Below are 27,961 nucleotides of genomic sequence, written 5' to 3'. Positions count from 1 at the left end.
TTGGTTATTTCGATTGTAGAAAAAATGAATTTGTTTATTGTACATACCGTTAAATGAAATAAATATCCTATAAATACAATCAAGCTCGTCTATGTGTGATGTGTGCATGGATTTGTGTGTGTGTGTGTGTGTGTGTGTCTCGTGTCTGTATAATGCCTGATATAATACAGATGCCAGTTATCGTTTGTAATTTGAACATTAACTTTGCACGTTAATTAACTTTATTTCTTATTATTGCCATCGTTTGCCAATAATAGCTCCTTGGCCTCCTTTTTGCCACGTTTCTTCTCCTCCTTGGCATGCAGCTTGGCCAGTCGCTCCTCCTCCTTGGCCAGGCGTTTCTCCTCCTGCCGTTATATTAAATGCACAAAATGAGTTATAATAACCCGTTATATAAGCAGCAACATTATAACGTTATGCTTCTAATTAATGTTGGGCGAAATGTTAGTTTCAATCTCGCTAAATAAAGTCAGCTCTATGGGGTATATGCAGTACTGACTATAATGGCACACATTTATGTTAGTCTGTCATATGTTTTATTAAAAAATATAAGGAACTTGTCACTACTTAATGTACTGATCATAATATTATGAAAGGTGCAGTGAACTGATCTAACTAATTTATTTGTTTATTTGTTTTTAGAGGGTATCTGTTAGACGATCAGCTACTATCTTAACATATGTGCTTGTATCCATGACTTTATTCAAATATTTTGTTCTGTAATTATTAGGGATTAATGGACATGTTCAGCTCTGATTACAGGGTATCTATTAGGTGTAAGACACCTATACGCTAGCTTTAAGCTAAAGAATATTAAAGCTGCACCCAAATGAAGTCGCCAATTAATGCTACATTTGTCAATTTTCTATAGATTTCACTTTTACAGGGTATGGGATAGTCGCACATATATTTTAAAATAATTTAAAAGGTTCAGCTTTTGTATATGTACGCACCTGACAAGGAAAAGAACTTTAAGGAACTAAAAGCACTCAAAAACTGATTACTGGGTATCCTCAAGTCTATCAGTCATGAATGCAAGCTTTGCTTGTTTAACATGCAATAAATAGCAAGCTTAAAAAGTGCAACGAGCATTATGTGAACCTTTTTTGTTTGCAGCTGCCGCCCCGCACCCTGCTCACCGTCTGATTTGGGCAGGGTGCGGCGGGGGGAGACGCGCTCGCCCCGAACTTAATGAAAAAGTTTGCAGCGGCAGCGGCAGCGGATGCAAACGAGGCCAATTACAAACAATGCGAATGGGCGCCGTGTGGCGCCCCCTGGCGGCGAAACAATAAAGTCTTATGCCCCACAATATGCAAGCGCAGCGAATGAGTGAGAGAGTGAAAGAGATTAAGAGCGCACGGAAGAGTGCGGGGGGAACTCACCTTTCTGGCTTCCTTTTCAGCCTTCATCTTGAGTTTCTCCTCCTTCTTCTTGCGCTCCATGGATTCGTTCTTCTTGTTGTCGGCCTTTTCCTCTGCAAAATTGTTGAGCGGAACCTAATTAATTTTTGCGCCATCCTGGCGCCATCTATCGCGATCAACTTACTGTGATTGCTGCCGTTGCCGCCACTGCTGCTGCCGCTGCCGCTGGAGAAGAGCGGAAAGCTGCGACTGGAAGCGGTTGTGTGTGGCTTGCCGCTGCCGCCTGGGGCGGAGGCGGCGCCGCCGCCCGCTGTGCATCCTGTCGTGGCCTTGGCGGCGCCCTGCCCCTTGCTAGTGGGCGGCACTGCGGCAAGCGACATCTTCTTATCCTTGGGCATCACATAGGCATTTTTGGGTAGCGAGTTTTTGGCGTTGAGCGGACAAATCTTGGCTCCACCTGCCTTAAGGGGCGGCGGGGCAAGCGCTGTGCAGCTTAGCTGTATATTCATGGGACTGGGGCGACGTGCCGGCGGCGGCGACGTGGACTCGCGCAGCAGTGGCGCCATCTCATGACCGCTTGACTTCGTGTAGGAGGCGTAGCTGCAGGAAATGAATGGATTGGATGATTAATGGATGATCCCATGCTGCACAGTATTAACCCACCGAAAACGCGGATTGCTGACATGCACCGGCGAAGGATGTGGCACTTTGGCTGGACTGCGAAACTCCTTGATGGGTGGCAGTCGATTCTGTAGATCCAGCATGCGGCTCTTCACGTGCCGCCGTCCCGGATAGGTATGTGTGGGCGTGGGCGTCATGCAGCCACTGCCGCTGCCGCTGCCAATGCCGCTGCTGCTGGATGAAGATGTGGAGGCGGAATTGCTCAGAGTGTGCAGCGGCTTGCGTGGCACAGCTCCCGAGCAGCCACTGGGACAACCGCCATGATGTGAATGATGTGTGCCCGTATCTCGCGGCGACAGCGAGCCAACGCTGGAACACGAGGATGAGCCCGAGGGCGAGATCACCTGATGCTGATGCTGCTGGTGCTGGTGCTGATGCTGATGATGATGATGGTGTGTGCTGGGCGATGGCGGCGCCAGATGATTGGCACTGACTGCAAGCGCCGCTGCCGGCGAGGCTGGCGAGCAGGCACCGCTGCTCGATATGGAAGACGTCTTGGAGTAGTGCGAGTAGCCAGAGAACGTGGAACCCGCCGATCCGGTCGAGCTCATCGAGTACAGACTGTCCGATTGCGAGACACGTCCATGAGCGCCACGTGCTGTTGCCGCATAGTGGTGTCTTCCACCAGCAGCCGTGTGCAGCGTGGGCTGGTGGAATGCATGATGCTCGCTGTGCGCATCGTTCATGGAATAGGAGCTGGCCGAGGCCACCACGCCGCCAGCGTGCACACCCGCCGAGGCCCAGCTTTTGGCACCCATGGAATAACTACTGGCCGATTCCTGTATGCGCCAGCTGCCTGAAGATGAAGTCAGTCGGTTCACCCGCGCCCGACAGATCACGCAACGCAGTGGCAACAGTCTTTGGGCCACGGCGCTCTGTATGGTCTTCACAAAGCAGCGCCGGCAGACGACTCGATGGCCACATGGCGAGGTCTGCATGGTGGCCCGCGCATTGATGCAGATCACGCATTCATCTTCCTGCGAGGTAGGCGGATCCGGTTCGCTTTCCTCCTCCAGCTTGCTCAGGAGTTTGTCCTGCAATGGCCAGAAAGAAAATTCTTAGAATATTCCCAGTAGATTGTGCATTGATAGTATTAATTTTAGCATAAGCCCAAAAGTATGCAACACTTTTTCTGGATGTTGGAAATCAAAGAATTTCTAGATGGCAAACTTATAAATTAATCAAACTTAACACATTTCTATGTTTGATAGAATGTTGCTTATATTTTAGGCCTCTAGGATAATTTAGCTCTAAAAAATGGTTAGCCTTATCAAATTAATATAACATCACTCTAAAAAGAACCTTACCCCTTGTTGCATAAAAATAATTTGATCTATTTCTCGCAATATATTTATCATAAACTTAATGCTGTTTTTTTTATTTCAATTGTCAAAAACTCACCAAAAATTTATAAGTAAAGTGGCAGAGTTTTAATTTATGCCCTATCAAAACTTTAAACGTCCCCAACTTTGCCAACAACATATTGAAAAGCTATCTTTGTGTTGAATATAAATATGAAATTTTAATCAATATGTCATTTATTTGACGATGAGTAATCAAAGATTTTAACAAATAACTATAAATTGATATTGGTTTTAATTTTTTTTACAATTTACACTTGCTTAATTGTAAATTATGTCAGAGTATGTTACTGGTCAAGGACGCAGCCGGAAGCCATTTGACACGCCCATAAAAAACAGCATCAATCGATGATAATAAATTTGAAATGTTTTTTTTTTTTGTTCAATCTACGCATTGGCTAACTGTATTTATACGATATGCAAATCTGTGAATTGGCGTCGATTTGATAGCCGATTTGATACCAAATTGGCGAATGGCGCTTTGGATTTTGTTTGTCTTTTATCTCTTTTTTTTTCTTTTTAGCTAGGTGGGAGTGCGACCTCTGGCAGGTCATTATGCATTTATAAATAGTATAAAATATATTAAAGCTTTAAAGAATTGTTAAAATTCGCATTTTTTATGTTTTTTTTTTTTTTTGCTTTTTGATTGCATTTTTCTTATTGTTGGCTGTCATTAATTTTGTGAATCAGCAAGTATTTTTTTAATTATTGTTATACCCTTGTGGCGGGCATAATAAACATGTCGTGACATGTGTAACACGCTTAAGTAGTTACTTCCGGCTTTTCGGAATCTAGTCTCGCTGTTTGAATGAGACTTCAAGACCTTATAATAGATGTCATGGGAAAAAATTTAAGATTATCATTCAAATATATTATTTGTAAACTTTATATACAATATTTTATTTATAAGAGTATGGAGTCTTCGGCTATCCACAATAGTAACAGTTATTTCTCATATAAATTGATTGTGTTTGATTGTGGTCAATTGTTTTTTTTCATGGAAGTGCCACAGCTAGGCATTTATTGTGCGCTTACTGTAAATATATAAATAAACAATTGCATTAATGCGCGTGCAATGTACCTTAAAGCGCTTCACCTTTCAAGGCACGAGGAAGTCATCAAATGTATTCATTCAGACTCCGAGCGAAGTTGTTGAACTGGTTTTCGGCTTGGCTAATGGACTAGAACATAGAATGAGCCTTGCACTTGGCGGCTTTCAGGGCCAAGCCCCAAGGCTTGCCAATTGTTAGCAATGGCCAATTAGCCATCGAATTAAAGCTCCAATCAATGTAAAAACCTCGAGAACACACACATGCCAATTTGCTTGGTGTTAGCTGCCATAAAGCATAGTCAAAGCTAATTATTTGTAAAGTCTGACCCTGGCTACCGGTCTTCATAGCCAGACGCAATTTCAGTTTCAATCTATGCATAAATCATAGTCACAGCCGCCCGCAACTTGAGCAAAAATTATGGCGATTGATTAATGCTCTGCATATGCAAAACTCGGCGCCTCGCTAATTGACCCGCAACAAAAGCTGAGCAGATGAAGAAGAAAAGTTGGCTTAAGTTGAGGTTGGTCAGAACCGCTTTAATTAATGTGCTTTGATGTTGCTCGTAGTTGTTGGCTACGGTCAACGAAAGGCGATAAGCATCATCAGCTGCGTAGAGCCGAGAGCATCTTATTGGCATAATGGAATCCAAAAGTCAGCATTCGGTCAAGGTAAACCGGCTGGATATGATACACTGCCGGAAAAGATTATATAAAAGAGAACAGCCAAAAGCTCGATAAGCGGCTTTTTCAATTTATATCAGGTTCTAGCTTCTTGAAACGCTGCTAAGAAATATATTTAAAAATCTAAAATTGACACGAATTTATATATAGTATTATTTATAATCTTTGTTAAAGTAAATACTGTGGCAAATTCATGTTGGGCTCCGCATTGATCATCTCCAATCAATCAGTCAAGCAGTCAGTCAGTCAGTTAGGCAGGCAATCAGTCAGTCGGACCGTCAATCAGTCCGTCAATCAGTCCGTCAGTCAGTTAGTGAGTCAGTCAGCTAGTCAATCAGTCAGTCAGCACAAAGTATCTTTAGAAAATCATTTCAGGCTTGTATGCAATCTTTCTGCAAATTCTATAAAAAGCTCCTAAATTTTTCTCAGTGCAATCACAAAAAGTACTGCAAGCACAGCTCTAGAAGTGGTACCCTCCTTTCTCCCGTTCGTCACACAGCATCAATGACGTGTAAATTGAAGCCTGTTCGACTAGCTGTTGAACTTTGGTTTTGTAAGCGGCTCGTTGCCCGGTTCTTGACTATTTTGCCGCCCACCCAAAGCGATCAGTTTGCAGCGATCTTCGATCCAAGCGCTTCATTTCGTATGCTGGGCGGGCGACAGGCGTGCGACATCAGGAAATTAAATAGCAATTTTACGACTTTTCCAGCGTGTTCATGTGTGTGCATGCGCGATTAGCTAATCTAAATATTTGGCACAGGCTGAGGCGGAACATGCATGAAAATTGCGACGATCAAGTTCGTTGCCTCAGTCTTTTGTTTTTGGCATAGGGCCGTGCGAATTGATTTCAAGCTGCCACCCAATAAGCAATCAAACCAAGCCCGCAAACAGCTCAACAGCTTCTAGACAACGATCCCAGTCGCCGTCATCGTCGGCATCGCCGGACAGTCAGCGTGCGGCTCGAGCAGCGTTCAGTTCGTCTACGAAACTTGGCCAGAACAGAGCGTTGTTGCCGCTGCCTAAAAATAAAGTCGTGTGTGTGTGTGTTTTATAGACGCGCCCAAATACGAAGCTTAGTCAATGCGGAAGTGCCCATTAAATAATAACAAATTCAAATAGTTCACAAAGTGTGAATTTCGTGGTTGAGCATGTGCCAAGTTCATTGCACGCCAAAATTCGCTGGCCCCGCTGATAAAATATAAAATAAAATACAATATTGATAACCTGTGTATAAAATATCACTTAAAGATCAAAACCACATAAGTGCATTTGCTTATATTTTGCGATGGTTTTGCCAACTGCCTCAACATTGTGCCATGTTTTTACATTTCTGCTGGGTAAGTTTGTGCCGTAAATTAGATGCGTGTGCTCTTAACGCATTAGCAGAAAAAAAATAAAATTATTCAAATATCTCTCAGCACCCAGTCCCACTGAGGTGTTCTTTGTGCCAGCTATCGAACTGTTTACTCTTGCTTTTAGACACAAATCTTTGTGCCTAAGTTCAAGGTGTTGTGAATTGTAAATAAGCTATGTGCTTGTTTATAAATAAATTGTGTGTAGATAAAATTGGTGTGCGTGTGTGTGTGTTAGTGTGTGTGGCCGCAAGTGCCAATTGTTGATATTTGATGCATGGATTACTCGGGGCCCAGGCTTGGCTGCTTATTTGAGGGCTTACTCAGCTGTGAAAGAAGGCCGACTTGGCACTGGGCAGCCGATGAACAATGGAACATCTGATTCGTACTAACTTATAAATAAAGTCAAGGCTTTTATAATTAGCTGCCTTAAATTGAGGGGGAGACATATGTTATATGGGCGTACCAATGTGTACAAATAAAACTTACCAAAAATTAAATGGAGCTTGTTAAAATAATTATAATATATATATTCTCAAAGTCCAAAATATAAACGTGGGCCAAAACTTCACCAGCTCTTTAAATTTTAAATTGTTGCTGCTGATTGACTGATTACCTGACTGACTGATTGACAAACAATGCACCTGAAGCTTGTTGAAATAACTATGTAATATATGTATTCTCCATGTCTAAATTATATACCTAGCCCTAAACCTCACTTGATCTTTAAATATTGAACTGTTGCTGCTGATTGACTGATTACCTGACTGATTGATTGAAGAACAATGCACAGCACATTTATGTGATATATATAGTCTCGATGTCTAAAATATATATCTAGCCCGAAACTTCACTTAATCTTCATAAATAAAACTCTTATTGCTGATTGACTGATTGACTGACTGACTGATTGACTGATTGACTGACTGACTGATTGACAAACAATGCACCTAAAGCTTGTTGAAATAACTATGTAATATATGTATTCTCCATGTCTAAATTATATACCTAGCCCTAAACCTCACTTGATCTTTAAATATTGAACTGTTGCTGCTGAATGACTGAATACCTGACTGAATGATTGATGAATAATGAACAGCACAAGCCAAAACCTGGAGCTTGTTGAAATAATTATGTGATATAAATATTTTAAAATATGTTCTAATATATTTGTCTAAAATATATACCTAGCCCAAAATATTACTTAATCTTCATAAACAAAGCTCTGTTTGCTGATTGATTGATTACCTAACTGACTGAATAGTGCACAGCACAAGCCATCAACTTTGGTGATGCATATAGAAAAAATGTTTCTTATAAACTAAACTATTTATTGTTATTATTAATTTCCACAGATTTATGTTAAAAACCAAGATAAAAATGTTAATTGTATGTTATGTCTGTATAAACTAATCATAAAACTAAGAACATTGGAGTTCAGTGAAACGCTCGAAAGTACATATTTGACAGCCTACAACAGTCCATTTAATATTGTAAAGCCCCCACAAACTCAGTTGATCTTTTATTTAACTTCAAGCAACTGCCAAGCACTTAGCTTTAAACATGTTTGAAGAGCGTATTATAGCTTTGTTCTGGGACATAATGAATGTATCTTTGTTTTTTTGTCACATTTCACAAATTCTAGCTCAAGTGCCAGCAATATTTAAAGTATAATTTGCTTAATAAATCAGCTGCTTGTCAGAAATCACCTCAAAGATGACTAAGAAGTCTGCCCCTGCGCCACACAATTCTTTAATGAAAAAAAAACCCATTAAGCTGAGTTTTATGACATCTGGGGCATCCCTTGGGCCCATTATGTATGGAAACATTTTTATGGCCCGCTCAGACCGCAGACAATGTCAGGCTAGTTAAGAATAACATAATATATCTAGAACTTAAGAGCCGGGCGAGGTGTGTGGCCAAAAAAAAATCAGCTCTAACAATGTTATTATTCATTTAACAATAACAATTGGTGAGGAATGAGCATGATAATTAGCCGACAGTCAACAGAAGCAAAAAAAAAAAAAAAATGAAATAAACATTTAAATTAACAACAGCAAAAAGTACATAGTATTTAAATGCGAAGAAAAAATTATATTAAATAAAATGCACGGCGTGACGCGAAGAAACGTGGAAGCAAATACGAATGCGAAACAAAACAAAAACAAAGAAAATTAAACAACAACAAAAAACTTTATATAGATAAAAGTCACAAAACTCTTCCGCTAAATAAAAAAAAACTGGTAATATATTTACATAAATTCAAGTTTTCTAAACTACTTGCATAATATCAAATCCACGTCGCGAAACGGCAAATCTTGAACGAGAAGAAGAAGCTGCGGAAAATCAAACTGCTAACTCAATTGGCCTTGGCTAAGGTCATGAACATAGTTGATTTTGGCCATTTAATCAAATGCATTCAATGCACAAACAACGCTAAATTTGTGTAGCAAAACAAAAGCGAAGAACAAAGCAAATGCGAATGCAACTGCGATTGTGATTGAGATTGAGACGGCGACGATGGCTGCGCTGCCATTGACATTGCCTTGTTGACCCAGTGCCACGCCCTCGTTACAATGTCTCTTAGTTTTCGATAAAAAACTTGATAAAAACTTGTTTTGCAGCAGCCAAGTGGGCACATTGACTACTGGAAGGCTTTGGTAACGAGCACAGAGTAACTGCTCTGACGTCATAAATTAAATTTAAATTAAATTAATCAAATTAAAACTTAGGCTTTGGGTTCGTGATCGATTTCAAATTCCTTTTTTAATGTGAAAACAATTTCTTAGCTCACAAAATAAAGATAATTTTTTTCCGCTTTCGATTACAACTATGTGATCGATTGTTATTGTTTCAATCCCAAATCAAAAATCGAAGAGCTTAAAGAAAACGTCTTGTAAAAAACATTAAATATAGCTTACTATAGAATGACATGTGAATAAATGGAAAGCTAGGAAGAATTACCTGGTTAATTACGAATCTCAGCTTAATTTTTCTTTTTCATGACATTCACTTTTAAAAGTGTAATTAGCAAAGGTAATAATTATCGTCTGGTTACTTTAATTGTTTTTCTATGTGTGTTTCAGCTATTCAGACTATTTTGTATACCCTCTTGAAAGTATCCGCAGAGTTTTAAAAAGGTATAAACATGCGAGACGCAGCCAAAAGATAGCTAGTGAACCGGAGAATCATTTAAAAGTCGAGCGCCTTTTTGAACAGCTCTTACAGGGTATTCAAGTGGTGTCATATGGCCTGAGCTTGTCGTTTATGCGAATATGCTAGTGTATGTGTGCACTCGTTCTAACATTTGTCTCTGCTTAGACGTAATGCGCGTCGTATGCGTCACGTGCTGCTGTTTGTTATTGTTTTTGTCGTTGTTGTAGTTGTTGTTGTTGTAGTTGTCGTTGTTGTCGTTGTCGTTGTTGCCGTTGTCGTTCCAGCTGTCAATCTTGTGGTTGTTGTGGTCGTTGTTAGTTTCGTTTTTTTTGTTAGTAGCTCGCAGCTCACCATCGTAATACCAGATTCAAGTTCACGGCTAACTTGACTTGCGCCTCGCTTGGCTGGTTTCGTTTTAGCCAAGTTTTGTTGTTGTTGTTGTTGCTTTCGCTGCTGTTGCTGTTGTCGCTGTCTTATTAGCTGCTTAATAATTCAATTAGCTGGCTCCAAATAATTGCTGGCATTTTTCACATGCTCAATTGAAAATTTGCAATCGTAATTCCGCGGCTTATTGTTTTGATACCCTGTTCACAAAGCGTGCGAATGAGTATATTGATTTTTTAAGATGAAGATCTAGACTTTTACATACATATATGTACTCGTAGATATTAAGCCTAAGAAGGTCTCTTTCGACTTGTTATACTTTAATTGAAGGTATTTTTCTGTTGTACTCTCAAAATGTAACATAATGTATTCTTTTTGATAATTATCAACAACCAAGTCGATTCGCACCTTACATGTTATTATCCTATATAAGACTACTTAAAGCTGACTCAACTGCATTAACTTCATTCTTAAATTGCATTTCTAAAAATATTTAATCTTCGACGAACCGAAGGTAACAGATTTTTCGCTTCGAGCAGTGTATTGAGCCGTCGGCTTTGCTCATGAGTTTTCGCCTTCTCTCTTTGCAGCCGGTTCACCCATCTTCTACAGCGCGGCGCCGCGTGGCAGCTGCAGCAGCTGCTGTGCGATACGCGAACGCGAGGACATCAAGTTTCTGCTGTACACCAGGTGAGTTGGCTGGTTGGTGGGGCGTGTAGCGTCCGCGCGGCTCGTGCATATTGAAAGGTCATTTGGGCTACTCTTGCAGGAAAAACCGCAACGCGGCACAGCTGCTGCAGTTGAGCGACGATGTGCGACTGGCGCGCAGCAATTTCAATTTCAATTACCCGCTGGCCATCTATCTGCACGGCTTCTCGGAGTCCGCCACGGGGGAGAAGCAGAGCAGTCAGGAGCTGAAGGATGGTAACTCAATTTCTGAATCTCTAAGGCTCAACACACACATGCACACAGCAGCTCATTCTATTTGCTCCACAGCCTTTCTGCGACGCGGCAATTACAATGTGATACTGGTCGACTGGAGCGCCATGGTCGCTGTGCCCTGGTACTCCAGCGCTGTGGAGAATCTGCCCGTTGCCGCACGCTACTTGGCCAGGTTTCTGCGCTATCTGGTGACCAGCGGGTATGCCGCGAAGCATATACATCTGATTGGTTTCAGCTTGGGTGCCGAGGTGGCCGGCTTTGCGGGCAAGCAGTTGCAGGAGTGGGGCATTAAGCTGACTAGGATTACGGCATTGGATCCGGCACTGCCGCTCTTTGAGGGCAACAGCTCCAATCGTCGACTGAGTCCCAGTGATGCGCGCTTTGTCGATGTCATACACACGGATGGCGGCATTCTGGGCAATCCCACGGCCATGGGCCATGCTGATTTCTATCCGAACGGCGGACGACCATTGCAGCCGGGCTGTGCGCGGCAGGAAATCGCCAATAATCGCTGGCTGGGCATCATTAGTAAGCGGATGGACTTTCATTCCTATTTACTGCAGCTGCATTTGGTTGCTCTGTTCACAATGTGCTAGAGGAGAGGCTTGGTGCAGCCTAGTAAGCACCTCCAAAGATCGAGCGGGAAACTTCTGACACTGTGAACAGAGTATGGTGCAGTCGACTGCAAAGTTTTCTGACTCTTCCTGTTTACTTGCAGTTGGCTGCAGTCATCAGCGCGCCTGGGAGTACTTTGTGGAGAGCATCGGTCAACCGTTGGCCTTTCCCGTCGAACGCTGTGAGCCATCGCCAAAGTTTGGCATCTGCCGCGATGGCAACGGACGTGCCTACATGGGCTACGGCACCGATCCGAGGTGAGAGCAATCGATATAAATTATCCCAGCCACACAATCCATTCCAATTTTGTTTTTCCACCGAACACTTGTCAGACTGCGCGGCAAGTTCTATTTGGAGACGAACGGTGCCAAGCCATTTGGACGGCACAGCCCGTCGTCAATACCTCAGTTGCCCATCTCCTATAAAATGACAGCGAATGCCTCCGGGGAAGCCGCACGACTGCAGCAAGAGGATGACTACAACACGCTCAGCAACAACATCGCATTGACGTGACAAAATGTTAAATGTTCCTCGCCCCCTTCACAGTTCCCAGCTCTGATGAGCTCCATCCTTTAACGTGAGATTTATGTGAGTGCGCGTGATTTTGACGCACCAGAGTTGAAGGTTTCTCCCTCCACAGTTTTCTCTAGTTGTATTTGTTGCTTATCTAAGTAGTTGTAAGTTGTCTTGTGATCTGATTTATAAGTATTGTTAGCACGTAAGCTGTCTATGTGTTAAGAAAAGAAAATACGTTCGATCTGAATGGCATTTGGCATACAGCCTTTTTTTGCGTTGGGCCTTTCTATGCGATTCTCAGCGGATGGACTTAAGTAACTCAGCAATGGGCTTTTGAGTGGACTTCAATGGATATATTTCGTATACAAACGGAATTGATTTGGAAATATATTAGTTGAGAAGCATAGGCAGGATAGCGAAAAAGAAATGCTTTCGAAAGTATATGATACATAATTCAAGTAATTGTTTATAGTTATAAAAGGTAAAAGTACTGTTTCTTTCTCTTCTTATCCCTTCCAGTTTGTTATCAAGGCCTTTCGAATGGTATTTTAAGCAATAAAATTTGCAATATACCTTGAATATTCGCCTTAGAATGTGAAAACGTGAGAATTTATCCTAGTTAAAAACTTGATTTATTTTTATGGATTTTCAAGATTATTTACATCTTTCATCAGCAGGTTTACAGCCCTTGCAATGAGACTGCACTATGTGCGACTATAAAATATAAATTCAATGAGGCTTTCAGCTGCAGCTTGCCCCGCCCCCTACCCTACTCTACCCACGACTTGCCCAAGAGGCTGACCTAGTAAAATTTTAGTTTCAGCAAACGAAATTCACAAATCATTGAACGTAGCTTCAAATGGAGCGTATGTTATTTACCTAAGCAAATGGTGCAAATGCTGCTGGCTGCTAACTGCAACAGCTGCAGCAGCGGCAGCAACTACTTGCAACTGCCACAGCTGCCGCAAGCTAAGTGGCACTGCAGTAAAGCTGTCACGTGCTGCTTGCGTCGTTCGATGTTTTTCAAATCTGCCAAGGCGGCATGAGGCAAAAAGTTCTCATTAATAATGCAACACACACAACACACAACACACAACACACAACACACACACACACACACACACACACACACACACACACACACACACACACGAGCCTGGCTGCACTTGGGTGTGTCAGCTACCCAGCTACTTGCCACAACTTCCGCTCGTTAAGCGCTGGCCTATGAAATGAGTTGAAAATCGGTCGCCGCCGCAGCTCATTGCACATTATGGCGCACATCCTGCCGGTTGTTGTTGTTTTTTTTTATTTTAACATAATTCTAGGCTTATAGCTGCATTTTAAAGCGTTCGCTACTTGGCTAATAAGCAATTTACAGCTATTATAGTGCGACCTCAACCTGGCCAAAATATATTATTAATTAGTTTTTAATTACGCCGGCAATTGCTCATATTTTCGTTTGGGGTTCCGGCACCCAATTCTACAAACTAAGTACAATTTTTGTTTGTTATTGTTTCTTTTCTTTTTTTGCGATTTTGTTGGCCTGGCTAGGACAAATATTTTTGCTGGCTGCCCTTGGGGGCGTATACTTAATATTTTATATATATGTATATAATTTATTTTTTTTGCTGTTGCTCCTACTTTCCCTTCCTTCTGACTGCCTGCTGTTTTCTAAGGTTTCCCGTTGCGTCATTGTCGAAGCCCCAAGCACTTTGCATGTCGTATTTTGCTTTCGAATACCCTAAGTAAAAGCATCTTGATAAAGTAGTGTAGTGCTTTAAAGTGGTCACATGTTTGAAAATAATATTGCTACATTTCATATAATAAATAAAATATAAACATTATATTGAATCCAATATAACAGAAGCGGGGACGCCAGCTTAAATCAAGCAGCTTTATTTAATTTGTACATGTTTTTATTTAATTTATATTCAGCAGCATGAAAAGTTACATCAGAAATAGGCAAGTGAAAAACAGAATTTGTTAAACTTTTAATAATATTGCTCAGAAATATATTTCATACCTTTAGAGTATTTAATCTTCGACGGTCTTTAGATTCTCGCGCTCTCTAGTTTTTTGTTATACGCATTTTGGACAACTAAATTAAATTACTTGGGCTGCGTTTTGTCGTGAGTCACGCCTAAAACTAAGCCTCAAACCTGCTGTGCCTGTGACGAGGGTCATGCGATTAACAGAACGTAGCGAAAATTAAAGTAGAACTCATAAAAGAAACGCCAAAAACGTTTGTCCGCCTAAGAGAAGATCATAAAAAATGCATTAGAGCTGTGATTGTGTTGGGCAAATGTGAACAAGTCGCTTGTTGAGAAATCAAATTAGTTTACCTAAGTCACAATCCCAACATTTCCATATTTGTCAATCCCCAGGCACATGTACAAGAGAACTTGACTGACTAGCTCGTATAGTTCCTGTAGTTAGCATATCAATTATATGCGCCCGTCCAGTTGTGTGTTCGGGGGGGCCAATTAAATGTGAGTTGTGTTTATGATTATCGTTTTAGGGGGTTGCTCTACGGCTGGCTGGCATGCCATGACCATGTCGCACATGACAATGGCTTCTGAACAAGGTGCAGACACGTGCAAAATGAGCTCAATACTGGCCTGGTAAACGAGCCAACCCACGCAGCACACACACACCTCCCACACACAGCTCCCACACATGACATGTCGCTGAGTCATGGGCGTTGTCTAATGAGCTGTTGGATGGAAATGGGCCTCTAGATCCAGCTGCCACTTTACAGCCAGGCTGACTGATTGATTGATTGATGTTCAAATTGATTGTTGTCGTATTTGCCCTGTATCCATAATTTATTTATAACTCAACTCTCATGTAATTTAATACATTTCTTATGTATTTTTCCTTTTTGGGTCCGCCGGCTCATAAGTGTGTCAGACATTTTGACACCTCGAAATAGGCTACTCAGAACATGAGTTTGCATGTACTCAATCAGTCAATCGTTTCGTTAGTCAGTCAGTCAGTCAGTTAACATGACAACACCAGCTTGTTTTTCGTTGGCCCTGCACACATTTTGCAATTTTAAATTCTAAGGTACTCAAATCCAATAAGGCCACCCGAAAAAAATTAATTAAATCGATAAGCTTTTCGCTTTGCGCGCACAGCGTCGCTTTTATGTTTACTATGCATGCTAGCAGAAGAGCTGAGTCAGCCTCTGTGCTTGATATACCCTGTAATGAAGCACTGATAAGGAGTATGCATGTATAAGGAGCTTGTCAATATAATAATCGTTTCCATTTTGTATATAGAAATGAACTAACAGCTGTTAAATAGTAGAATATGTTAAGAGAAGAGTTAACATAAGTAAGAAGTGTTATTAGCAGGAATCAACAGTTATGTTTAACAGCAAGAAAATGTTAACATATGCAAAAAATGTTCATGTCTGGCGGCAGAGCGAGTGAGCGAGACATAGTGCAGGCCAGCAGTGTGAGAAAGACAATAAACAATTCTATTATGTTAGACAACAACAGGGCGACTTACTCTCTCCTCTCTCTGATGTATGTGTCTGTTTATTTGTTGCATACTGGCAGGCGCAACAATGTCATGAAAATTGCATTAATATCGGCGACGTTTAGGTGTCGGCGAGTCAATATATGTGTGCGCATGTTTGTGTGTGTGTGTGTATCTGTGTGTGAGTTATATGTTGTAACTAAGTGAATTTATTGCATTTAATATGCTTTTCATGTCACACAGCCGGAGTAGCCCTCAATATTTTATACATTTTTATAGCGAGCAGCAGGCGAACAAGCTCATTAAAGCTAACAAGATGTTAAAAAAGGAAGAGAATTGGATACATTTAAAGAGAGAGAGAGAGAGAGAGGGAGAGAGAGAGAGAGAGAAAGAGAGTGTGTGCGCTAGAACATGATATGTTTGCTCTTAATTTCCAGGATGTTCTAATTGCCGCACACATTAAAATCCAATTAAATACCATCCAACCATCTAAACGAAACAAGTTTCGTGTAGGCGCCTAATTGAAGCCTGTAATGTGCGAGGGACTCCATGCCATACGGCCTACAATTAAACAACTTCCCAACGAAAATTGTACACAAATTTGCAATATAATTAATAAATAGACAAATTGGTTGAATGGCGGATTAACAAAAGATTTAACTCAGCTTAAACAAAAATGTAAACAGTTTTAAAGAGCTTATACAATAAATTTTAAATAGTAAAAAAATGCTCTGTTCGGTATAAGAAAATCAAAAAAATATATAGAAATTATAAAATATAAAAGTTATAAAGATGGAGCTCAGCATAAATAAAAAAAAAGGAAGAACTTAACTTATTAAAAATAAAAACCCAATTAACAATTATTTAAATATATATATTATTTATTATTAAAGTTTTCGTTTCTGGCTTGAAAGGTCTATGTATATAATCATCTCTGTGCACATTATTTTAAAATTTTAATTTAATTTAACGCAGCTTTCCGGCGGAACAAACTGTTAAATACTCTATAAACCGTTGTAAAATCATATAATTACTTGTTTGAAAATTGTGTGGCTGTGTGCCATGTTTATTGTCGCTCACTGTGGCTGTTATTTATCAATAGACGCGCTGGCTAATTGCAAAACTTGGGCAGACAGATAACAGTGGCAGCATCAACAACAACAATAACAACAACACGCACAACAACATGGACAACAATGACAACGAATCGTGTGCCATGTGCGAGGACATGCACACACAGTGCCTGCTAAAGTGCAGCCATAGAAAATTGTGACAAAAGTGTCAAATTTGCCAACTAAATAGCGCGCACACACACACATTCACACACACGCGCTGAGAGCAGCCTCATCAGGCGTAATTATGGCTTTTAGCACATACAACGGGCAAAAAGTGAAAAGTGGAAATTGCCGCTGCGATGCCATTTTGGTTTATTCATTGAAAGCCAGCTGACAGGAACTGAAAGCAGCGTTGAATAGGTAGAGCGGGGAGGGGAACCAGCAGAAAGGCAGGTGAATGGAAAAAGGGGGGTGGGGGTGGACAAGTGTAAGTGATATACTAGTTAACTTAGTTAGCCGTTAGTTGCGAAATGAGTCAGCGAAATGGCACATTTAAAAGTTGTAACAGGCAAGGAGTGACAGGCAAGGGGCAAGGGAACTGAATAACGTTAGAGCAGAGGGGGAGTGTGGAGAGGAAAAGAGTAATGCATTGCCTGCTGAAAGCATATGAGCTGTTTAGCTGTGCATGACGGTGTGTGTGTGTGTGTGTGTGTGGGCCAAAAGCAGAGTTCGCCATTTATATTTTTGTGCCTGTGCAGTTGCCGTGCAGCAGCAGTCGGTGGGGTCCTGCCGGGGCAGGGGCGTGGTTGCCCATGGCATCGACTCAATTCCAACAAGAGCGCAGAAGTGCGCTTTTGTGTGACGAGTGCGGCAGAAGAACATTTGCTGTTAAAACTCAAACGGATTTTAAATGAGCTGTGAATGCAAAAAGAAAATATAGCGAAAAAAGCATTGCCTACTTTGCAGCGCATCAGAAATTGATGCTAAAGCGTGGGCGTTGCCAGGGTCCATTTAAAACAATTGTCGCGGCGCGCAATGGCAACCCGATTGAAAGCATTTGCCAGACAAAACAATAAATTTAATTGAAAATGCGGCCTTGAGTAAAGGGCCGCGAATCAGAGGGAATCAGAGAGGGGCGCTGAGCGGCTAAAGCAAACGCATTTTTTATTTTTTTTCAGCTAAAAGTGTTGTGCGTCCATTGTGCTCTAGTGCTTGTGTGTGTGTGTGCGTGCGTGTGCTCGTATATGTGTGTTCTGGGTATAGATTTTGTGGGCGCTTTTCCAATTTCGCGTCTTCCATTTCCTGCCATGCGGCGGCGTGCATTGCAAATTTATGACATTGTCCTTTTATATTTTAGCTACAAGCTTTTAGTTTTGCGCCAACCGTTTTATATACCCTGTAAAAGTGATAGTGAGGTAGTTGCACTTGAAGTTGAGTACAAGCGAGCAAGCCGACTACTCATGGGTTATGCACAGTTGCAGGGTATCCACAAGTTGTGCCTGCTTGAATATTGCAACAAAGTTCTTTGCTGCGCGCTTTGAGTTATGCAGCGATATGGTCAATGTAGCCTTAAATGAAAGCTGCAACTTTTGTGGCTTTAACTTTGAGCGCATAATGAAATGACAAGCCAGCGGCAAAATATACATCTGATTGTAGTTTGAAAACAAAGGCAAGCCAGAGAGAGAAGCGCAGAGTAAGATAAACAGTGAGAGAGATAAAAGTGCAGAGTATTTTGTTGCATCGGAATTGCATCGAGCTGTGTTCGAAAGTTCGCATAACAATCGAGTCTTTGACCTGCAAAAAGCAAAAACTCGTTTGGTTTGGTTTGTAACTTATCTATAAAGTTTCTTTCAACGCAACATATTTTTTAAAAGTTTAACAAAACTAATAATAGTAATAAAAACATTGAACCACAATAACTTTAAAGACAGCTTGGGAAATGGCAAATATTTCTTAAACTAAATTTTAGTTTGTAACTTATCTAAAAGTTTCTCTATGCGACATGTATTTAGAGTAGTCATAATAAAACTAATGATAGGTGAGGGAACAGGCTTGGGAATAGCAAATATTAACTTAGTTTGTGACTTATTTAAGTTTCTCTCGGCAAAAGATTTGCATGTTAGTTTAAGGCAGAAGAAAATATTTGAAAACCTAAACAGCTTCTGAATCATCTGAATCTTCCCGAACTTCAATATAATTTTACTCTAGCTTAGTAAAAATATGTTGTATTTTTAAAGTTTTTCTCATTAAGGATTATCAAATCATATTTAGAAGACATTTTTCTGATTCTTAGAACTATCGATTTTGATTTTACCAAATCATAACCAATTCCTTGACTTATCACTGAGGAGCCTTGGAATATCCTAAGTCATTTCACGTAATGTTTAGTATGCACACCATGTCGCATACGCTATCTGAATTTATATGCTAGTCAATTATGGGCGCTCTCCAAGCGCAATTCAATGCCGTTCAGCTTTAAGCACCCGCCAGAACCCACGCAAAACTCTAAACGCTTCAATCAATGCAATTAAAATAAATGCTACATCGTCAACAACAACAACAACAGCCATATCCATATGGATGTACGTGCTGTACTTACTATATACACTATTGTATATATATGCAGGATTTAATAGCGCAGACATCGCGTGAGCTGCGCTAATGCATTGCCACACCCTGGCGTGGGGCGTGGAGCTGGCGAGGCGGGTACGTTGCGCCGGGCAACCCTTTTGCCAGGCACGTCGAGTGCAGCACGTGAGGCGAACGCAGAAGCCGATTGTAAACCGAAAAGAACCATGGCAACAACAAGAACAACAGCAACCAGAATAGCAACAACAATGGCAGCGACTTGAACTGAAATGCGTAAACACTAAGGTTTAATGCACTCTAATTGCAAGGGTAGAGACAGCAACGGGCACGCTGCGGGGGGAGGGGCGCTCATGAGCAGACGGAAGCGGTCGAGACGACAAAGAAACTTTGACGGCGACATAAAAAGACTCTAAACTACACTGAGAGAAACGTGAGGCAAGCAGAAATGGAAACTTAAAAACGATTTTAAGGCAGCTGTAATTCTTACAGAAGCGGCAGGTCGCTGGCTCAAATCCAATAGCAATTACAAATTTCCATTTCTGCTTTATTTCTTTTTATCTACAGATTAATTTCTTCCGCTTTAAAACAGACTGCTAATAATATTTGCTTAAAATGTTTAGATTCGCTTTCGTTAGCTTTTTTCGCACAGTGTAGAAGCATTTAATAAAGTTAAATACGCCATTGTGGGCCTGCGAGGACGTTGCGTGCGCTGCTGCCACCGAAGCGGGTGACACAAAAGTTCAACCACTTGGCGCTTGGCGAGGAAACAAAGCAATGGCCGCCATGCGGATATCCGGTTGAGCTGCGTATGTGTGTGTGTTTGTTATGGAAGTATCGCACGTGTTTAACGGTCATCAAGTTGATTAATGTTTGATTTTAATGATTTATTTGGTCGCGTCTGTTGGCCAACAGCAGCAGCAGCAGCAGCAGCAGCCAATGGCCAATTGTGGCCTAGGGCTTACGTAAACAGGTAAAAATTATGTGGCCCAGAGCGCTGTATCAAAAGCACATTTATAACGTTGTAGTACATGAAAAAGGGCTGGATTGAGGGGGCGTTGGACAGGAGCAGTAAAAACGAAATTATTTTCAAACGCTTTGTGTGATTTATTTGGCTGTCTGTGACCACAAAAACTAACGAAACGAAACGTAGCGAAAGGCAAAGCCAAGGCCCAGTTTGGGGCCAGTTTTGGTTTGGCATTGGGCAAGTTCTCTGCTGCAATCGGATGACTAAGCTAGTTTTTATTTTATTTTTTTTTCTGCCCGGCTGCCAAGTCAAATTTGGTGTGGTCAAACTCTCTGCATCTCAGCAATTGTTCGGCCAAGCTGCAAATTGCTTGGGGCCCAATAATAATAATCGCCAGCAGCAGCAGCAGCAGCACAGGAATTTTCTATTGTCGAGCCGGAAGGTAAAGCCCATTAATTTCAAGCACTTTCCAATGTCGAGTCCTTGTAGTTGCGATTTCCGCTCAACTAAATTATAAATTTTGCAGGATGGCCGAAACAAAAAAAAAAAAACACAAAAACGGCAAATAAATATGTGGCAAATATTTGTGCGCGTGTCTATTTTTTCTCTCTTTCTCTTTATCTATTTTGTTTATGTTGCATAGTCACGCGAGTTGTCAACATAAAATTCGGTCTGTTTGTTAACATTTGACAGCGTTTGGCTTTTAAATAGAGACTCTGCGCGCAGGCGAGCGCCCCACTAACTGCCGTTCGCTAATCAACATTTAATGGCCTGGGACTAGGCCTGGTATGCGTCATATTTTATGCCAGTTTACATGAATAACATATCGCGCATACGCCGCGTGCCACAGAATATTTATGCATATCTTCCAACGAACATCTCATAATTAGAAGCCATCAACGCTCAGCAATCAGCTGTGGCCAATTCTCAGCCGTCAGCGGCTGCGCTGGCATTTGGGAAATGTCACAGCGACAGGCGAGTGGCGAGCGCCTTCTCTGGTGCGTGTACGTGTCGTATACGCAATGCCAGGCACTTTGTCGCCTTACGCTTTTGGGAATTATGTGAACCTATGAGGAGACTTCAAAGCTTCCACTTCTGTTTGTAGTCATTTTTTAATGAATACATTAAGGATTTGCTTAAAACGGAAAAGAAAATGCCCAAAACTAATTTTTACCATAACTTTTCATGAATGTAAAGTTTGGATGTATGAAATTATTACCTAAAACCAATGTTAAGAGCTTAAGTAGCTTTTAAACTTGACATAACTCTGTTAAGCTCTACCTATGTATACTAACAGTGTCTGCCGAGTTAGCCTTACAGTTTGAAGAACACATACGGACGACTTTCTCTTTCTAAGTTATTAAAATAAAGAGCTCTATTTAAGATCTCATATGTTATATTAGGCATCAGCGGCACATTCACTAACAGTGTGAAAATCACATTACTGTGCCTTTGAACTGGTAGTATAAAATACAACAGGAATTGAGCCCAATATTGCCGGTTAGAATATGAACAGAATGTCACAGAACAGAGGCATTCACTATATAAACTAAGAGCCTCATAACAGAACGCATCTTTTATAAAGATGTTAAGTTAACAGTGCTCAGTTATCTGTTTAAGAGTGAGCAGCTATGTTAAGGCAGCTATAAAAGGATCTATCAGATCTTTTATAAAGATGTTGAGCTAACAGTGCTCAGTTGTCTGCTAAAGAGTGAACAACTAGGTAAAGTGAGCCATAAAAGAGTTTGTAATTTTTAACTGAAGTGTGAGCAGACATTTACAGGGAGCTATAGGGTGTCTGTCGTATCTTTTATATAGATGTTAAGTTAACAGTGCTCAGTTATCTGTTATAATGTGATCAGCCATGTGAAGGGAGTTATAAAGGTAATTGTAATATTAAACTAACATTCTGAAGCGGCACAAGCAATTTCTGTACTTCGCACGTGGTCTTAAATTAAGTCTATTAAAATTTAAAAATTTCTTGACTTTCAAATCAGTTCTCACCTTCAAAGGAACCTTACCTATTTCGAACTGTTGCTGAAACATGCTTCTGAGAATACGACCGGCTTATGCTTTTCCATGACAAGTGTCATAATGAGCTCATTGCTTTACTTTGCTACACTCTGCTACCTTTACTTCCCTTAACTTTGTCAGCTAATTAAAATGCCTGTTGGCTGTAGCACAAAATTGTTTAGATAGAAGCTTACCCTTAGCCCGCTCCACTTGAAGCTCTCGGCTTCACTTCATTTTTTGCCTTCAGTCGGCCTCATTTGGGCTCGCTTTGAGGCGTTGCGCATAAATTTGAAGCCCATCCATTTGCAGGTTTCCCTCTTAGCCTGAAACTCGCACATGGCCCTTGGCATTAGCCTAATTGTTGGCCCAGACACACACACACACACACACACACACACACACACACACACACACATCACACTCAGGTGTACAGGCAATTTTAGTTTTTGCATTTCGCATTTTGCTGGCCATTTAATTGTAAAAGCATTTTAATACGCAGCTCGGCTTTTATCAATTTTTTCAACCTCTTTTCTCTAATGTTGCATAAAAGCATTTTCGTGTGCCAAGAGTGTGTGTTTGTGTGCGTGTTTGTGTGTCGGTGTGTATTTGTTGTGCTTTTTCAAGGTCGCGTGCAAAAATTACAGTCACGCGTCAGATTTTATGCAAAGCAGGCAGCGAGAACTCGTCCAGTTTTTAAGTATTTTGTGCATATGCAATTGCCCAGTTCACAGTTCTTGTTGATGTCCTTATATAAGTGTTGAAATGTGTGTGTTTATATGTATGTGTGTGTGTGTGTGCTGTGTATATGTCAGCCTGCCTATGCCTTTTGAGCAAGTCATAAATTTTCAACAAGTCTCGTAAAATCTCAAGTAAGCTAAACATTTTCTCACAGTGTCGCGTTGTTCATTTGCTTCTTGTTGTTGCTCTTGTTATTGTTGTTGTTGCTGTAGTTGTTGTTGTTGCTGACATGTAAATGGGCAGCGCGTACTGTTTTTCCACTATAATATGCACTAGGCTTACGTCTATGCAAAGCGCTGCTGATAACAACAAGTCGAAGGCACAGGAAATGCAAACGGAAGAACTCTCTTGCTTTAAGTAGTTGGGAATTTTAAGAAGAATAGATATATAAAACTATTGATGTTAAAGGTCCATTGTAGTGCCTGTAAGGTGAAAATTGTGAATATACATTTTATAGAACTTATCTAGGAACAATGGGTAAACATTTATTTCTAGTATGAAAACATCTTCGTCTGTCTACGCTATGCGAACAAAATCTCATCAGCTTTGGATATATTGTGGATATTGTCTAAAACTTCTCTACCAGCAAAAGGTAAGTATTTAATTCTTGTATAACAACATCATCGTCATCTTATCAATGTATTCGTCTTTTGCTTGCCTGATTTTACGAAATATTATTTCAGACCTTTTCAGTCTACAACAATTTCCACTTGATTTAAGCATTCGCATTGGTGTCAAGTGCTCAGGTATTTTTGGTTTTTCCTCCAATTCATCTCCCAGTGGCCCCCCTCATATATATTTTGTACACATTATTGCAGTTCTTATTTGTTAATGTTCCCCATAGAGCAGGCCCCATTTTGAATTTTGGCCTAAAATGCAAATAATTTCACACTTCCAAACATACTCAGGCTCGCACAAACACATGCACACTCGCATGCATATATGAAATGTCACATAAATTTACGACACTTTTTATAGTCCCCCAACTTTTTTTTATTTATTTTTTTATTTATTTTTAGTAGCTTTGACAAAAACTAAGCTAAACCTCACCTTTGGCGATTTGTACATGTATTTTTACGAACTATTTGCTGAAGTTAAATGTGAGACCCAAGCAAACAAATATTGTACATAAAAAACAAGCACAACAACAACAACAACAGCCGCAGGAAACACTTTAAAATGTCAAAAGGATGTCAGCAGCAGCAGCAGCGGCCGCGGCAGCGCAGTCGCTGCGCAGTCAACGCCTTTTGTAGGCACTTAAAAACTTTGCTGCTTTTGTTGTTGTTGTTGTAGCTAATGATGCCTGCAGCTTTGATAAAGGCTGCCGGCATCATTCTACGGTTTTATTGCCAGTTTTATGTGCTGAGCATAAAAGGCGAATACACTGTAAAAAAATCCAACCTGCTTTAATATGCTGTGTAATCTTTTGACCAATGAGGTTGAGCATTGCAATCAGACAACAAGGACAGGGGGAGAGTGAGAGATAAAGCCAAAGATTTGTTAAGAGTTGCTTTGATATATCAACTCTGCTTGCTTTGAAGAGTTGCCAGATAGTTTAGAGTAGAGTTTTGTCGTTTAGCTCAAACCAAGTTCGATTGAACGGGGCATTAAAATGAACTACTGAACTTATTCAGTGATTAGTGGACTAAATCGGTCATTTAGTTCACTTGTTCAGCTATTCAGTCGGTCATGAACGATGTATTCTTTTGGCATGCTTAGTTTTTAATAAACATAAAAGGTAGCGGGATTTTGATTTCACTTTTGACTTGTTGACTTCTAAGTTACAACTTTTAAGTATAACATTTTTTGTAACTGAAAACATGCAAAATACCTGAACAAATATATAATTGTTCTTGATTTAGTGCATAACTGAACTAAGCGAATAGTTTATGACCGTATTCAACGTTCATGACCGACTGAATAACTGAACAAGTGAGCTAAATGAACAATTTAGTTCACGGCCAGAAAATGAACGAATGAACTTATTCATCAAATTAAACTCGAAATCCCCACTCCAGTTTAAAGCGTCATATGGCTAAGGCGAGGGGGCGAATTGAGTTTAACGATATTTTCGTGAGATTTCAGAAAGTTTTTGTAAGTGTTGCCATATTTTTAATACGTAGCTTAATTAAAGGCAAAAATAAGTTTAGAGGCACAGAGGACGAGTTCTTATAAACGTTGCCAGCTTGCTTAAAAGTAATTTAAGATTGTGCTTGAATTTAATTGAATTGAGAGAGGAAAATATTTGGCAAGATTGTCGCTATTGTAATAGAGTTGCCAGATTACGTAAAAATAGCGAAAAATGTTTTCCGGTGTTAAATTAGTTATTAACTTTGTTGGCTTACGAACATGCCAGATTGGTGAAAAATATGTGAATATAGATGAACAAGATGCAGAAGGAGAGAGATGGGGATAAGAAATTTACTTCTGTTTTGTGTCTAAGAGGATGACATCAATAAACAGTTATATGCAGGATTTCTCAGTTCTCACATTATTATTTTAATAAAGTTGCCAGAATATTCAAAAAAAATTAGATTGAAAGCAAAGAGTGAGAGACTAAAAGCTTAATGATTCCGTACAGTTAACTTGTTCTTAAGTAACCCAAAACAAAAGTATATATATTTTAAACGTTTGTTTTTCTTAGTGTATTTCTGTTGCATGTTAGCCTGCTTTTTGGGTGCTGGCCGATCGGTTGTTACTTACAATTTTATGATGCAGCGCAGAGAGTTCGCGCTCGGTGACCCGACGACTGGCTGCCTCGCGCCGACGCTGCCGGAACTGGCTGTACTTGTAGGCGAGCATGACGCCGGGCAGGGCTAGCGCCTCCAGCGGTGATTTGCGTCCAAAGGGCATCCTTGATGGAGTCCTGGCCTGTGTGCTTGGCGTGTGTTGAATTATTGCTTGCAGGTTTATACACAATTGAATTGCTCTCTCGCTCGCTCGCTAGCTCGCTCTCTCTCTCTCTCTCGCGCGCTCTTTCTCTCTCTGGTTAGTGTCTCATTATTGGGATTATGTAATCACAAGACGACCCAAACATTATGTTGCTCTGGACCCTGCGAGTGTAAGCCGTGTGCTCGGTTGTGTTCAGTCCATTTGCTTATCGACTCGAGCAATTTTCAATTTTCAATTTTCTTTGCTTTTCCGTTTCCTTCGCATGCTGCCCAACTGCAATTCACTTTGCATTCGATTTCAAATCGCTTGTGAAAACGTTGCGACAACAATTTATCAGAGGGCTCAACACTCTGATTGCATCCACTTGTATTTGAGTGTGTGTGTTGAGTGTTTCTGATACCCCTCGAGGGGCCACCCTCGCCAGGCAGCTCAGTCAGTCACAACTACGTGTGCCACATGTGTGTGTGTTTTTTCTGTATTTACAGATACTTGAGCCATAAATTGCGTTTCTAACATGGAATTCGCCACGAAATCACCAACTTTTAAAGCGATTAGCTTTATTTATGGACATGGATTTAATGCGGGTAATCGGCAAAATGGAGCGGAACAGGTATATGGCTGGATTGGTCTAAAAAGTCGCTACCAATAACCTTTGCAACTATACTTATTAAAAGATTAAAATATCTGAAATTTTTTTTAAAATGTCGGAATGTAAAGGAACGGTAATTATATGCTAAAGCATATAGTTGTTTTAATTTCGTACATCTATTTAAGAGAATAGTTAGAAACATAAACTCCCAGAGAACAATAAAAGGTAGAACCAAGCATTTCCGACCATATGTATATATACATATATATGGCTAATCAGAACGACAAGCTGAATTCAAGTTGATTTTAGAAACTAGCAAAAGCTAGAGATTTGAAATTGCATATAAATATATTTGTATATTCTTGTATGCCATGCACAGGTACAGGCTTATCATTTTGTTTTTCAATAGACTTGGTTTCTTAAGCGGAACTCGAAGAGCTAGCTGTACCAAACTTGGTAATTGGATTCTCGCATAGTGTACATACGTATTTAGGAAATGCACTTCACACACTTCCCCCTCCTCCTTACAGCTCTTACCAACCAAATTAAATTCAATTTAATATGCCTTCAATATGATCCATGCCATAAAATAAAATGTATATTTCCTAAATAGAACAATATTTGAGAAATATTTGTAAAAAAAATGGATATTCAAAAGATATATTTAGATGTCCTTGATTTGTGTTCTAGATTGGAGATATTTTAATTTCATTTTATATTTTAATTTATAAAAGAAATATTCGAATATTATATAAAATTTCTATATTAAATTTCTTAGTTGCAAGCAAATTTATTGGCAACAATTGGCTTTTTTTGTGTGGTGCTGGCGAAACACATTTGTCAGCTGCGTTGGCTTGTCTTGGCTTTTGGGGCTGGGACGGGCCTGCGGGGCGCTTATCATTATTTGTCAGAGTCCTGGCATTAAAAACGCTGATAAATGTATGCTTTAGTCAGTATCAAATTACAAGGCGCAGATGAACATTAATTTCAATTAGAAATCGCACGCAAACACACACGCACACTCGCACGCAGACACACACACGCACATGTTGTAAATCACAGCTTGGCGACTGACTGAAGCTGGCTGCGGGCGGGCGAGCGGTCGAGCGGGCTGCGGGGCTTTAGGAAACTGTCGCTGATTACACGCTGCGTTTAGTTTGACTTTTATTTTTACTTTAGTTAAGCTACACTCGCACACAGACACACACACGCGCGCTCGTTAGTGGCACAGTGTGAGAGAGACAGCGAACGTGGTGCAAACTTTTGGCGTGCCACGTGCGTCGGCGACGAACGCAGCAAGTCGAATGTCGCACAGCAGCTTCGCAGTTTCCCACGCAACCAACGCTGGAAGCTGCGTAACTGCGTTCGTCTCTCTGTCTCTGTGTGAGTGTGTGTGTGTGAGTGTGTGTGCGTGCGTGTGTGTTCCAGCGCTGCTGGAGGAGGAGTCACCTGCACTTCCAGTGCAGATTGTTTATGCTGGCAGCACGCGGTGTGCTGTTTTTTTTTTTTTTTTTTTATATTTATTTTGCTTTTATTAT

The 27,961-nt window shown here is 40.7% G+C and overlaps 2 protein-coding genes across 2 annotated transcripts; one reads left to right on the top strand and one right to left on the bottom strand.

The window, feature by feature from the left end:
• Positions 1-13: 13 nt before the first annotated feature.
• LOC115764466 (atrophin-1) lies at positions 14-27,900 on the bottom strand. The gene is made up of 6 exons (XM_030707507.1): positions 27,873-27,900; positions 25,646-26,117; positions 2,025-3,076; positions 1,546-1,961; positions 1,383-1,474; positions 14-347 (listed from the first exon to the last, which is right to left on the bottom strand). Exons 2-6 carry the CDS (start codon positions 25,793-25,795, stop codon positions 222-224), a joined length of 1,836 nt encoding a protein of 611 aa, XP_030563367.1. The 5' UTR covers positions 25,796-26,117; positions 27,873-27,900; the 3' UTR covers positions 14-221.
• LOC115764467 (pancreatic lipase-related protein 2) lies at positions 6,110-12,325 on the top strand. Its single transcript, XM_030707509.1, has 6 exons — positions 6,110-6,472; positions 10,618-10,717; positions 10,797-10,951; positions 11,024-11,497; positions 11,688-11,841; positions 11,917-12,325. Exons 1-6 carry the CDS (start codon positions 6,421-6,423, stop codon positions 12,095-12,097), a joined length of 1,116 nt encoding a protein of 371 aa, XP_030563369.1. The 5' UTR covers positions 6,110-6,420; the 3' UTR covers positions 12,098-12,325.
• Positions 27,901-27,961: the final 61 nt, after the last annotated feature.

The sequence above is a fragment of the Drosophila novamexicana genome, unplaced genomic scaffold (assembly GCF_003285875.2).
Source record: "Drosophila novamexicana strain 15010-1031.04,08,12 unplaced genomic scaffold, DnovRS2.1 tig00000858-arrow-arrow-pilon, whole genome shotgun sequence".
Classification (NCBI taxonomy): domain Eukaryota; kingdom Metazoa; phylum Arthropoda; class Insecta; order Diptera; family Drosophilidae; genus Drosophila; species Drosophila novamexicana.
This window is presented reverse-complemented; position numbering and strand designations above follow the sequence as displayed.

Bases quoted from the DNA above. Each gene is read 5' to 3' on its own strand.
- LOC115764467 (XM_030707509.1), top strand. From the start codon at position 6,421: ATGGTTTTGCCAACTGCCTCAACATTGTGCCATGTTTTTACATTTCTG. The intron at 6,473-10,617 runs GTAAGTTTGTGC...CTCTCTTTGCAG, and splicing joins TGTTTTTACATTTCTGCTGG to CCGGTTCACCCATCTTCTAC. The intron at 11,842-11,916 runs GTGAGAGCAATC...AACACTTGTCAG, and splicing joins GGCTACGGCACCGATCCGAG to ACTGCGCGGCAAGTTCTATT.
- LOC115764466 (XM_030707507.1), bottom strand. From the start codon at position 25,795: ATGCCCTTTGGACGCAAATCACCGCTGGAGGCGCTAGCCCTGCCCGGC. The intron at 3,077-25,645 runs GTAAGTAACAAC...TGGCCATTGCAG, and splicing joins CTGCGCTGCATCATAAAATT to GACAAACTCCTGAGCAAGCT. The intron at 1,475-1,545 runs GTAAGTTGATCG...ACAATTTTGCAG, and splicing joins CGGCAACGGCAGCAATCACA to AGGAAAAGGCCGACAACAAG.